This window comes from Mus musculus, chromosome 7 (genome assembly GCF_000001635.26).
Source record: "Mus musculus strain C57BL/6J chromosome 7, GRCm38.p6 C57BL/6J".
In the NCBI taxonomy this organism is placed as follows: Eukaryota; Metazoa; Chordata; class Mammalia; order Rodentia; family Muridae; genus Mus; species Mus musculus.
Window position 1 is genome coordinate 118,896,826 of NC_000073.6, and position 12,157 is coordinate 118,908,982.

The following is a 12,157-nucleotide window of genomic DNA, read 5'->3' on the forward strand; positions in this document are numbered from 1 at the left end:
GACTGTTTAGTCCAGGTTGGGTACCAGTGACCAATCAAAGAAGTCATGCCACTTGGATCTGGTTTAGTGGACCAGTGAGTTTACTGAGGCTGCTTACAGGCTGGTGGGTGTTTGAAAGGCTGCATCACTGGAAAGCCCACTCCCTGTGGCATGGGTCACAACTCACACGCCTCCATTTCTGGAGCCTTCTGCACCACCAGCAGGCAGGTCTGTTGGCCAAAGTCTCCTTTCCACGATGCTTGTGACTGCTTGTCTGACTGCGGATGAACCCGGGAACCCTGTAGGCTCCAAAGTTTCCCTAGACTCGTGAGGAATGTTCAGTTCCTAAATCCTATGTATGGAGGTCAGAGGAAAACTGTGGGAGTCAGTGCCCTCCCTCCACCATGTGAGCTCCAGGTATCAAACTCAGACCGTTAGGGTTGGCTGCAAGCACCCTTACTCGCTGAGCCATCTCACTAGCCCTGCTTGCTGAGCCCTAAGGAACATGTGTAAAAGATGAAACATCTCAACTCAGAGGAAACTAAATTGAACACTAAACTTCTTTCGTAAACAAAAGCAGACAAAATCCAAAAAAAAAAAAAAAAAAAAAAAAAAAACCAGAAAAAGAGGAAACTTCAATAGGGTGTGTGATGCAGTGTGCCTAATAATAAGACTGTGAGCTCTGAGTTCTGTCCTGGGCACACCACCCATGGGAGGTGGGGAGAGGAGGAGGAGGGGGATGGGGAGGAGAGAGGGGGAGGGGAAGGAGAGAGGGGGAGGGGGAGGGGGAGGGGGAAGGAGAGAGGAAGGAAATAGAGGGAGGGAGAGGGAAGGAGGGAAGGAGGGAAGGAGGGAGGGAGGGAGGGAGGGAGGGAGGGAGGGAGGGAGAGAGAGAGAGAGAGAGAGAGAGAGAGAGAGAGAGAGAGAGAGAAGAGAGCCAGAAAGGGAGCCTCCATCTCTCAGATCCCTTAATAGTTCTCTGACAGGAGCCAGTGGTTCTGTTTAGGTCACAGAAAGGGGCTTCAGGCAGAAACAGGACACAGGGTGCTTACAGCTCCACCTTCTCAGCACAGCTTGACCCAGTACCCTAGAATGTTTTCCCCTGGGACTTTCTGGCTAGGGCCTATATTTGGCTGAATGTAATGATAAGAAGAAAAGCAGTCAATTCAGTGGAATTTATTTTGCCTTACATATCTTGATAAGGATAAAGGCCCAAGCTGGCCCAGTGGCTTAAGGCAGTTAGCCAGGACCCAGCTTCTCCCAGCTCCTGCTCCACCATCTGTAAAGCATGGCTTTTGTTTGGTTTGTTTGTTTGAGGAAGGTTTTCCTATTGTCCAGTTGGCCTCAAACTCACTTAGTAGCTAAAGGTGCTTCAAACTCCTCATCTCCCATCCCCCTCCCCCTTTTTAAGACTTACTTGTTTTATGTAAGTACATTTGTTGCTATCTTCACACACACCAGAAGAGGGCAACAAACTCCATTACAGATGTTTGTGAGCCACCATGATCTTGCTGGGATTTGAACTCAGGACCTCTGGAAGAGCAGTCAGTTCTTGTAACCTCTAAACTCTCTCTCCAGACCACCCTTACCCACTTCTTAAGGCTGAGGTTGCAATATACTGAGTATGTGGGTTTTGGTCTCAGGGCTTGAAGGGATTGCTCCACTTCCAGGCTCACAGCTGTGTTCCAGACTGGAAGTTGAGGGGAACATCACAGGACAGCAGAGTATGCATAGACATACATGTCCATTTCTGTCTCATAAGGCAGAACTGTACCCCCATAGTTGTCCCTTACTAATCAGAAGCTCAGGAAATACTTTTTGGCCTAATTGGTAGCTATGTGGGGTGTCTGTTAGGAGATGGGGTGCAGTAGGGGAACTAGATACCGCTAGCAGAACCAACAGCCTGAGTGTGTGGCTTCTGCCATTAGGTGCTGTGCATTTTTTCTTCTGTGTTTCCTTCCATCTTTGAAAGTAACACCTAGACCTCAAGTCCAGAGACTTGATGTGGCTGAGGGAGTCAGCGAACATAATGCAGCCATGAGTTCCAAGCTTCAGTCAGTAGCCACTGTGCCCTGTGCCCATGCTTCAGCCAATGGCCTAATAGCTCACCACACAGAGTGGGGTCACATAACCTAATGCTGTGGACACTGCCCTTGTCTATGATGTTTTTACAATGATAGAAACCATCTCAGGGTACATGTCCTACAACGTATCCTACTTGTCCTTTCTATAAGTTACACATAACTCAAATCAAGTCGTGGTCTAGACAATAGAATCCTTCCCACCAGTTCCGAGCTGTTGCGAACCATAAAACCAGCCTCTTTAGGGCTGGCGTGATGGCTCAGTGGTTAAGAGCCTTGTTCTCTCGCAGAGGGCCAGGATCCAGTGACCACATGGCTCACAACCATTTGTAGTTCCAGGAATCTAGCATCTTCTCTGACCTCTGATGACACCAGTGATGTGCACATATGGACGTACATACATATATGCATGCAGGTAAAATACTTATGCATATAAAACCAGTTAAGTCTTTTTTTCAAAGTCAGCCTCGTAAGGCACAGAACAAGGAAATGTAATAAACACCTGCTAGGTGCACTCACTGCATTCTTTTAGTCCCTACAGAAAATGCTTTTCCAAAGTTGACTAGAGAAATACTCTCAGGATGCTTTATACCGTCCACATCTTGTTTATTGACATACTTATAAACTTTTAATGGACCCATGCATATTTTATCTGAGTCTAACCAATTACTCTCTCTCTCTCTTTAGGCTACAAGACATGTAGATAAAGTAAGGATATAATTTAATTTTCTCTTCTTTTTTTAGAGGAAGAGAACCAAATTCATTGCCTGCGATTTCCTGACTGAGTGGCTGTACAAGTAAGCTGTTCCTGTCATGAATATTCAGTGACACGAGGATTTGATTGTATTAACTTGCAATAGAAGAACAACAACTGGCTTAATTCTTGTTCTTTTTCTTGTCAATCAACATGATTGTGTGACCAGCCAGAATCCGAAGAGGGCAGGGGAGTCATTCACAGAATTCTTCTCCATTCCATTTGTGGAAGACTGGCTCAAGGACCAGTAAGTGCGAAAGGTTGATTCTTACTGTTTTTCCTGCATGTGTGTTTGGTGTGTATGCATGTGTATATATGCGCATTCGCACGTGTGCAGGCCCACATGTAAAGGCTGAGGCTGAGGCCGGGAGTTTTCCTTGTTTGTTGAAGCAGGGCCTGGAAATTGAATGCACAGCATGCTGCTCTGGTTAGTCTGGGTAGCTGGCTTGTTCTGGGGGGTCCTCTGTCTCTGTGCTCTGGGATCACAGGCAACCACCTCTCTCCCAGCATCTGTGTGGCTTCTGGGGACCACCTGTGATCCTCATGCTTGCATGGCTTTAGTCACCGAGCCATCACTCCTGCCCAGTCCCAATCTCAAGGCTGGGTTCACACTGGCTTGCTTTGGTAGAAGGGAACTCACTCATGCACTGCACCTAGACTCCAGATCAGTTCATGCTTGGGGCTCTTGTCTCTGGTTCATGCTTGGGGCTCTTGTCTCTGGTTATTTGTAGCACAGACTAAGCTCCCTCTCTTCACATGGTTCTACCCTAGAAACACTTCAAAAATAACACAGAAACGAAGTTCTTGACCTGAATAATTTTTCTTTCCAGTTGTTTTCCCTGTCTCTGTTCCTGTCTGTCTCTCTGCTGGAGTGTCCTTGCATGTACTAGACAGCCTTAGCAGCAGAGCTGCAGTTGCTCCCATAGGTCTCACACTCAAGCTTGGGGACTCTTCTGCTCTTAGTGGCCTCCTCTGTCTGAGGGGTCATCGTGTCTCAAGAAATATGGTGGAACTTTCCTGTTGCTTTTCAGCTGGGCTCAACACTTCTCCATTTAAAATACCACACTACTCAGTGAAAACTCTCTGACCATCAGAATCTAGCTCTCTTCCCCTCTAGCAAGTAAGTTCTCTCCCTCCACCCAGTGGATGCCAGGGATCAAACTCACGTGGCCAGACTTGGTTTCAGGCACTTTTACCCCTACGCCTTCTTGTCAGTGTTTAGGTCATATCCCTCATCTTCTATAACTGTCACAATGCATGTGTGATCATGCCTGTGGAGGCCAGGCACTGATGTCACGTGTCATCCTTTATGGCCCCTCACCTTAGTTTTTAAGACAGGGCCTCTCACTGAACCTTAACATCACCGATTAGCTAAGACTGGCTGACCACTGAGCTCTTGGGTTCAACTTCCGTCAGCTTCCTCAGTGCTAAGATTACAGATGAGCTCCACCATACATTTTATGATGGTGCCAAGGGTACTCCTCAGGGTCCTGCATTCCTCCACAGGCAGCAAAGTGCTCACGGAGCCATCTCCTAGACCCAAGTCATATTTGAAAAGGTCCAAGACCTTAGATTAGACTATTAACCCTAGTATCACAGCTTTTGCATAAGTCTGCTCTTTGAGAATATCAAGTTGAATAGCTAGGCCTTTGACTTTATCCATTTTAGGGGGCAGAAACTAGTAATAAAAAAAACCCTGAAATTACAAATCAGGGCAGGTGATTTGTGCTTGTAGTTCCTGCCCTGTACTGGCAGATAGGCTAGGAGTTGAAGGTCATGCTCAGTTACCTAACAAGTTTGAGGCTAACCTGGCTACAGAAAATCCTGTCTTTTGAAAAAAAAAATTCTGAGGTGCCAGCACACCTTTAATCCCAGCACACAGGAGACAGATGCAGCTGCATAGACAGCCTGGTCTACTTAGTGAGTTCTAGGACAGCCAAGACATAGAGAACTCCTGTTTCAAAAAACCCCAAAATGCAAACATACATACATGAAAACCTAGAAATACATACATATATACATAACACATACGTACATAATACAATAGTAATAATGAATAGAAATAGATAATAAAGTAAAATAATTAAGATTATACATTGAAATGAGTGCCATATTGGAAAATCCTTGTTTTTTATTTATATTTAAAACTATTGACTGTTGCTCAGTGGTAGAGCACTTACTAAGCTCTGGATTTCATTTACACACACACACACAAACACACACAGATGCACACTACACACGGAAACACACACACACACACACACACACACACACACACACACATCACATACACAGACACACACACCACACACATGCACAAATACATCACACACAGAAACACACACATGTGCATGTACGTACATACAGACGCACACAGACACACACGCAGTCCTCTGCTTGATCTAATCACTGAGAAGTATCAGTCTGTTATTCACCGAATGGCTTGTGTTTTTTCCATAATGGGGTTTTCTTTCCTCTGTTGCTTCTGTACTTTGAAAATGAACCATTTTCCTGAGCTAATGAAATAGTCTTTTTTTTTTTTTTTTTTTTTTTTTTTTTTTTTTTTTTTTTGAGACAGGGTTTCTCTGTATAGCCCTGGCTGTCCTGGAACTCACTTTGTAGACCAGGCTGGCCTCCAACTCAGAAATCCTCCTGCCTCTGCCTCCCAAGTGCTAGGATTAAAGGCGTGCGCCACCATGCCAGGCATTAATGAAAACGTCTTAAAGATCAGAGACCTTATTGGGCATGGTGACGAATGCCTTTGATCTAGCACATGGGAGGCAGAAGGTGATAAACCTCCAGGAATTTGAGGCCAGCCTAGTCTACATAGTGTGTCTCAGGCCATCCTGGACCACACACTGAGACACTGTCTAAAAGAGATGGAGGTGGGTGCTGAGAGATAGCTCAGTGACTAAGAGCACTTGCAGAGGACTCAGCTGCCATTCCAAGTACCCCCATGATGGTCCAAAAACATCTGTACCTCCAGTTCCAAGGGCACCCAGTGCTTACTCTGACCTCTGAAGGCACTGGGTGCACTAACTTACATGCAGCAAATCAGCCATACACATATGAAGAACCTAAAAAACAAGATACAAGACCTTTGCTCCTTGAGCATCCTGTAAACCTCTAGTCACTCACTGCCATGGAATCTTCAGGTGGCCTCAGGAGAAGTGACAGCCGTCACTGCAGTTGGAGACACAGAGCTCTGGCTTCTGCTGGCATTTGTATCCCATTATCTTTCCAGGAATGCAATAAAAATGAAATCTAGTTCACACCATGTAGCAAATATCTGCGGAGCTCCTACCTGCCGTGACACGGAGGGCTTGGTGCTGAGGAAACCGGAAATGAACAAATGAGGGCTGAAGCGCTAGAGCAGGAGGCACGTTTACAAGCGTCTGTAGTTTGTACAGTGAGTGTTGTAATTCGAGTGTTAACAAAGCGCTAAAGGGAAGCTGCTAGGCAGGAGACCCTTCCTGGGCCTGGAGCCAGCTGGGTTGGGTCCAGACTTGAATTTGAGAACTTAGGCGCTGCATTCTTCCAGGGTACCTTGGAGCAGGAAGAGCCAGCGAAGCAAGCAGGAACATGAGGACGGGAACTGGGGAACAACCTCTAGGCCAGGTGTTTGGACTTCAGCGGTGTGGGGAACTATGCTGTGCGTTGTGATGTTGGCAGTATTGTTGCCCTTTCCCTACTAGACACCCCCAACCCATATAGTTTAAATATTTCAGAACATCTGCAGACAGATGAATGTCTCAGTTGAGACTCTCTAATCTAATCCTGTGGTTTTTCTCCCTTGGTTGCATTTTAAAATCATCTGCAAACTAGGGCTGGAGAGATGGCTCAGCCAGTAGAGGCTGGGCTCACAACCAAAAATATAAAATCTTGTACAAACCAGGGCATAGTGGTGTGTGTCTTTAATTCCAGCACTTAGGAGGCATTGGGCCTCTGTGATTTTGAGGCCAGACTGGTCTAGATAGCAAGATCCAGGACAGCCAAGGCTATATACTGAGACCTTGTCTCAAAAAACAAGAAAAAAAAATTAAACCATCTGTAGAACTTTCCCTCAAGACCTGTTAAATTCAAATCTCCGTGATGTCCTGAACATTATTTTATTTCCATTTTTGTTTTAAAAAGCATTCTGTATGTTCAGTTTATTGTGGTTTCTATTTAGACAGACTCTTATTATGTAGCCTAGGCTGGCCTCAAACTTTCAGTTCTCCTGCCTCAGCTGAGTACTGAAATGATTCCCGAGTAGTCTTAGGGTACAGTCAGGTGCGAATTCTTTGTTAGGTAGACGTCACCCTGCATCTGGGTGATCATCACAAGTCTGACCAAGGAGCCACTCTGCCGGATGCTTTCTTGAATATGCTCGATCCCCTCTAAACTTTCCACAGCTCTTGCATATAGATGCTAAAACTGGGAAGTTGAAAATAAAGGAAGTGAGTCTTGGGGAATTATGGTGGTCACTGGACTTCTTCCCCACGCATGCGGCCTGCTGCCAGCCAGCCATCCTCTTATAGACAATGGCAAGATCAGAATAACAGGCAGTGCAGAAATGGAAATGTTCCCTGTCCCGTTCTTAGCCTTCTCTGCCTAAAAGGTTTTTAACCTTTTCCACCCTCCTCACAGAGCCCGGCCCCAGCCTCCCGCAAGGAAGGTTGCTGTGGCCTGTGCTGTGAGGTAGACTCATGGGTCCTGGGGCACACTGGCTGTTCTGGCCACAGCCACATTTCCAAGAAGGAACTGAAACACAGGTGATTAAGTTTTGCTCAGGGTGCTAAGTCAGCAGCAGAGGTGGGACTTGAACGCAGGCAGCCCACCTCCAGTCAGCCCCGTCAAGAGCACATTCGCACTGCACTGCCTCACCTGCCAACCGACCTTAACATGGTCACTAGTGAGACGGGAAGAAAACCGACCTCGTGAGGATGGAATACATGCATTTGGGTAGTTTAAGGGATTTGAAGTGGATATTTTGAGTAAATGAGTGTTTCCTTTCCTGGCTCACCTTTAGTAAACAACCTGTGAGAGATGCAATGCTAACTATGTCTGCTGACACTGCCTGCCTGCTGTAAGCCTGTCTACCAGTCTGGAAGGGAGCCAGCGACTTTGTGAGTCTGGATCTTATTTTAATGTCAAGGTCTAGCTGCCTACAGCTCAGTGCCACTGTCATGTGAGATTACAGCTGAGTTGGAAGTGGTTCTCACAGGTGGCTTCCTAGTGACTGTCCTGCAAGTGATCCCTCTCCCACCAGGTTCACCTGTCATCCTCTCTCCCCATCCTCAGTTTAGCAGACTCTGTATTCTGTCTAGTCCTTCATAGCTACCTTTCCCCTGCCTCTCTTTGTTTTTATATAACTACATTTTTGTATAGCCTAATATATTGACAGTCTTTAAAAATGCTCTTCTGCACATAAACTTGAAAGTAGAGTGTTTATCATGCATAAAATGTGTGCCTTTATGAGGTTGATGATGCAGGGAAAGGAAACGTTCCATGTCAAGGACTGGTGTGGGATTAAATCACTCAAGACCCGTCTTAGTTAGGGTTTTACTGCCATTACCAGATACCATGACCAAGGCAACTCTTATAAGGACAACAATTAATTGGGGCTGGCTTATAGGTTCAGAGGTACCATCTGTTATCAAGGCAGAAGCATTGGAGCATCCAGGCAGGCATGATGCAGCAGGAACTGAGAGTTCTACATCTTCGTCTGAGGGCTGCTCGTGGAAGACTGACTTCCAAGCAGCTAGGAGTAGGGTCTTAAAGCTCATGCCCAGAGTGACACACCTATTCCAGCAAGGCCACACACACTCCAAAAAAGGCCACTCCTCCAAATAGTGCCACTCTCTGGGCCAAACATATACAAACCATCACAAGACCTAAGGATTCTTTCAGAAAAACAACGCTTCACTTAAACATGGGCATCTTTGATTTTTCTCCAAGCAAAGAATTACTTTAAGGATGCAGAACAGGCATGAGGCTGAAGCTCAGTTGGTAGAGTGCTTGCCTAGTGCGCATGAAGGATGCATTTATAGATCCAGTCCCCAGCACTGCATAGACAGGGTGTGATGGTGCATGGCTAACATCTCCGTACTCCAGAGGTGGAGGCAGGAGAATGACAAATGCAGAGTCCTTGGTTACTTTATACCTACATAGCAGGTCTCAAAAGAAGGCTGCAAAACAAAGGGCTATTTATGTCTTTTCTTTTTGCTGTTTTCTCACTTCTAGTTGATGATTATGATTTTCTGTAATTATAATACAACATAAATTATATTAAAACACAAGGCTTCTTTGCTTTGATTTTCTTGCTTCTGGGCACTTAACTTCCCATATCTCTCACTAGTGAGCTGGCGTTCGCTCTGCTGAGGATGGGGCCGGTCTGTCCAACAGCTGGAATCCCTGCCTACTCTGCTTGCTACCTAAGCCGTTCAGTCTGACATAATCTCAAGACTTTTCATCAGGAGAGACTTTTCTTTCCACTAGAGTTAGATCTTTGCTTTGTTTTTGTAGCTCTGGGGATCAAACTCAGGGCCTTAGGCATGCTAGATAAGTGCTCTGCCAATGAGCTACAGCCCTAGGCCTAGGTATGGGTCTCCTGAGTGACAATTCTTGAGTTGCTAAAAGCAATAAGATAATAAAATTGTGTCTGATAGAAAGCAGGCCTGAGAGATGGCAAGAGTCTGAGTACTGACTGACTGACTGACTGACTGACTGACATGCTTACTTCTTATCTGGCTATGTTGAAAGTCAATGCTATTCTTTTGAAGTTAAATGAGCACCCTTTCTTTCCCCACCCTTTTTTCCTTCAGCCATTTTGAGTTCAATTTCTGGTACTTGTAGATGAAAGCACCTCGATTGATATGTCCTCTTTCGTGATATTGCCACATACCCAGCAGTACTCTGTGGTAGTCAGCTTTCTCTAGGTGCTGCCACAGTAACAAATAGCCCTCCCCCCCCATTTCAGTGTTGTACACCACAGGTTTACTGTTCACTCTTTCATGCTGGATGCTTGTCATGTGGGCTCTGTTCTAAATTTCATTTCATCTTACAACCTCGGGGGAAGGAGCCTCACCGAGGAAGAAAACAATGGCTGAGCCATGCAGTGACAAACACTACTGATCACACGCTACTTGCTAGTGCAAGTCACAAGGCCAAGTTCATCCTCAGTGTAAGGAGTGACCCCAGCTTCCGGGAGGAGCCGAAAGCCATGCAGCGCAGAGCAGGGATGCCCAGATCCTCTCCAGGAAAAGGGTGACACTGGGGAACAGCGCTGAGGTCCACTGTGGTCTGGAGTGTGAGAGGGGCCTCTTCCCTGCCTCTCAGTGGGTGTGTCATACTGTATCTTCTGCTGGCCTTACCCTTATCTTCAAGCATATAGCATAAAGCCCTAATTCAACCAGGCAGTCAGAGGCAAAATAATTATCAGAATAGGAAACATTACGATTTTTTTTTCTTTAGCCAAAAAGTATTGCCCTGAGATTCAATCAGTGTCATTAGGAAAAAAAGAAATAGCAAATTGAGCTAGGAACAAAAGGGTCCGCTGCCCTTCTCGTCTCATGTCTCAGGGGAGAAGGCTCGTGAAAGACATCATTAAAACTGATGCCTTCAGTGAAGCCACTGTTGTGTTAGAAAAGAAAAGGTTGCCTTGGGTAAAGTGTGTTTTTCAGCCAAATTCTATCTTTGGACAAAATAAATAAAAAGGAAGAAACCCCACCATACTTTGATGATTAAAGGTATCTTATGACCACAAACTGAGGTGAAAACAGAATTGTCTCTGTGGCATCTGAGGACAAGTCCCGGCGGCATGACCATCTCTGCAGTGGAGTTGACAGAGGGACCAGGAACACTGGAGCTTTCAAGGTGGCCCAGGAAGCTCACACATTTGCCTCTGGTGTTCATAATACATGCTGGTTGGGCAGAAATTTTGTGGTCATGTCCTCTTGATAGGAAAAAAAGCCTTTCAATTAATTTTGTCTTACAGAGAGTATATTTCTGTCTCTGTCATCACCAAGGCCGGAGTCTCAGGGGACAGTCTGCCATCTTCGCTACTTGCTGTTTTATTTGTTTTCTGAGGGAGGCAGAAAGTGAAGCTGCTTCAGGGGGTTGGGCCCCATTGATTTGTGTAAGTCCTCAGTGACTCCTGTCACTGGCAGTTGGATGCACAGGTGGCCACTTTTCTAGGACACATGGCACCATTTCCCCTCCTCCTTCCTGTTGCTTGTGGATCTTGTCAGCATGAGCCAGCATGGCAGACACATCTGGGCTCCATGTCACCACCATTTACGAGATGAATGATGTATTGATTGCCGCTGGCTGCTTCAGAGTTACTATAAATGCAGTAGCTTAAAATCACACACATTTCTTTTATGAATTTGGAGGATCCAGTTGCCACATCAGTTCAGTGCCTTCTAGGAGCTAAGGGAAGAATCCTGTCCTGATGTCCCAGCTTCTGCAGGCCAATCCTTTGCTTGCATCTCTTACTTTTCCCTAGTACCTCACCTTCCTTCCTTCTCCTAAGTGGCTGTAGCATTGGGCCTTTTGGGTAGTCGGGATCATCTCCCCCATCAAGGTCTTGAGCTCTGCATCTGCAGTTCCTTGTGCTATGAGAGGAATTACATTCCAGGGTCTGGGGATTCAATGTAGAGATCTCTTTTGTTGTTGTTGTTTTACAAGACAGGTTTCTCTGTGTAGCCTGGCTGTCCTGGAACTCTGTCAGTAGACCAGGCTGGTCTTGAACTCACAGAGATCCACCTGCCCCTGCCTCCCAAGTGCTGTGATTAAAGGAGAGTGCCACCTGGCTTTGATGTAGAGATCTCAAGGGCACAGTGTTGGTAAGCTTTCCAGGGCTGTAAGGACTGTTAGAGGCTTCTAGAGGGAGAAACTTCACTTTGGTTCACACTATACCTTCCAGTTTGTGAACATTTGGCCTGTTGCTTTCAGCCTGTCCTTAAGCAGGGTTTCATAGAGGAATGTGTAGCTGAGCAAAACCACTCATCTCAAAGACAGACTATTACATGACTTCTCTTATATGTGGAATCTGGGTCTAAATACACATAAATAGACCACACACGTACACACATGGCATGTGCCTTAGTTTCTTGTTTATATGATAAAATCTCCTGACAAAAGCAACAGAAAGGGTTGATAATTTTCTGGAGGAATACAGTCCATCATGATTATTGTGACACTATTTTGTGATACTCATTCCTGAGGCAATGTGAGCAAACATCTGCTCACCACAGGCAACTGATGACAGATGAGAAAGTAAATGTGTTAGTGGAGGTGATAGCTACATGGAGGCCTTGGTGTGCAAACACCTCTCTGGGCTTGATATAACTATTGCTGA

General features: G+C 45.8%; 1 protein-coding gene across 9 annotated transcripts in view; it reads left to right on the forward strand.

Moving 5' to 3' along the window:
* The window catches only part of Iqck (IQ motif containing K), a 116,369-nt gene that overhangs the window by 41,074 nt on the left and 63,138 nt on the right, over positions 1-12,157 (forward strand). For 4 of the 9 annotated variants that reach the window (NM_001374605.1, NM_001081446.2, XM_006507984.4 and 1 more), the window contains exons 5-6: positions 2,805-2,857; positions 2,984-3,061. In NM_001374605.1, coding sequence (NP_001361534.1) covers positions 2,805-2,857; positions 2,984-3,061 — 131 coding nt within the window. Of the gene's footprint in view, positions 1-2,804; positions 2,858-2,983; positions 3,062-6,355; positions 6,701-12,157 lie in introns of those variants that run through there. The other 5 variants (XR_003946504.1, XR_378252.4, XM_006507986.4 and 2 more) reach the window with 3 other exon arrangements.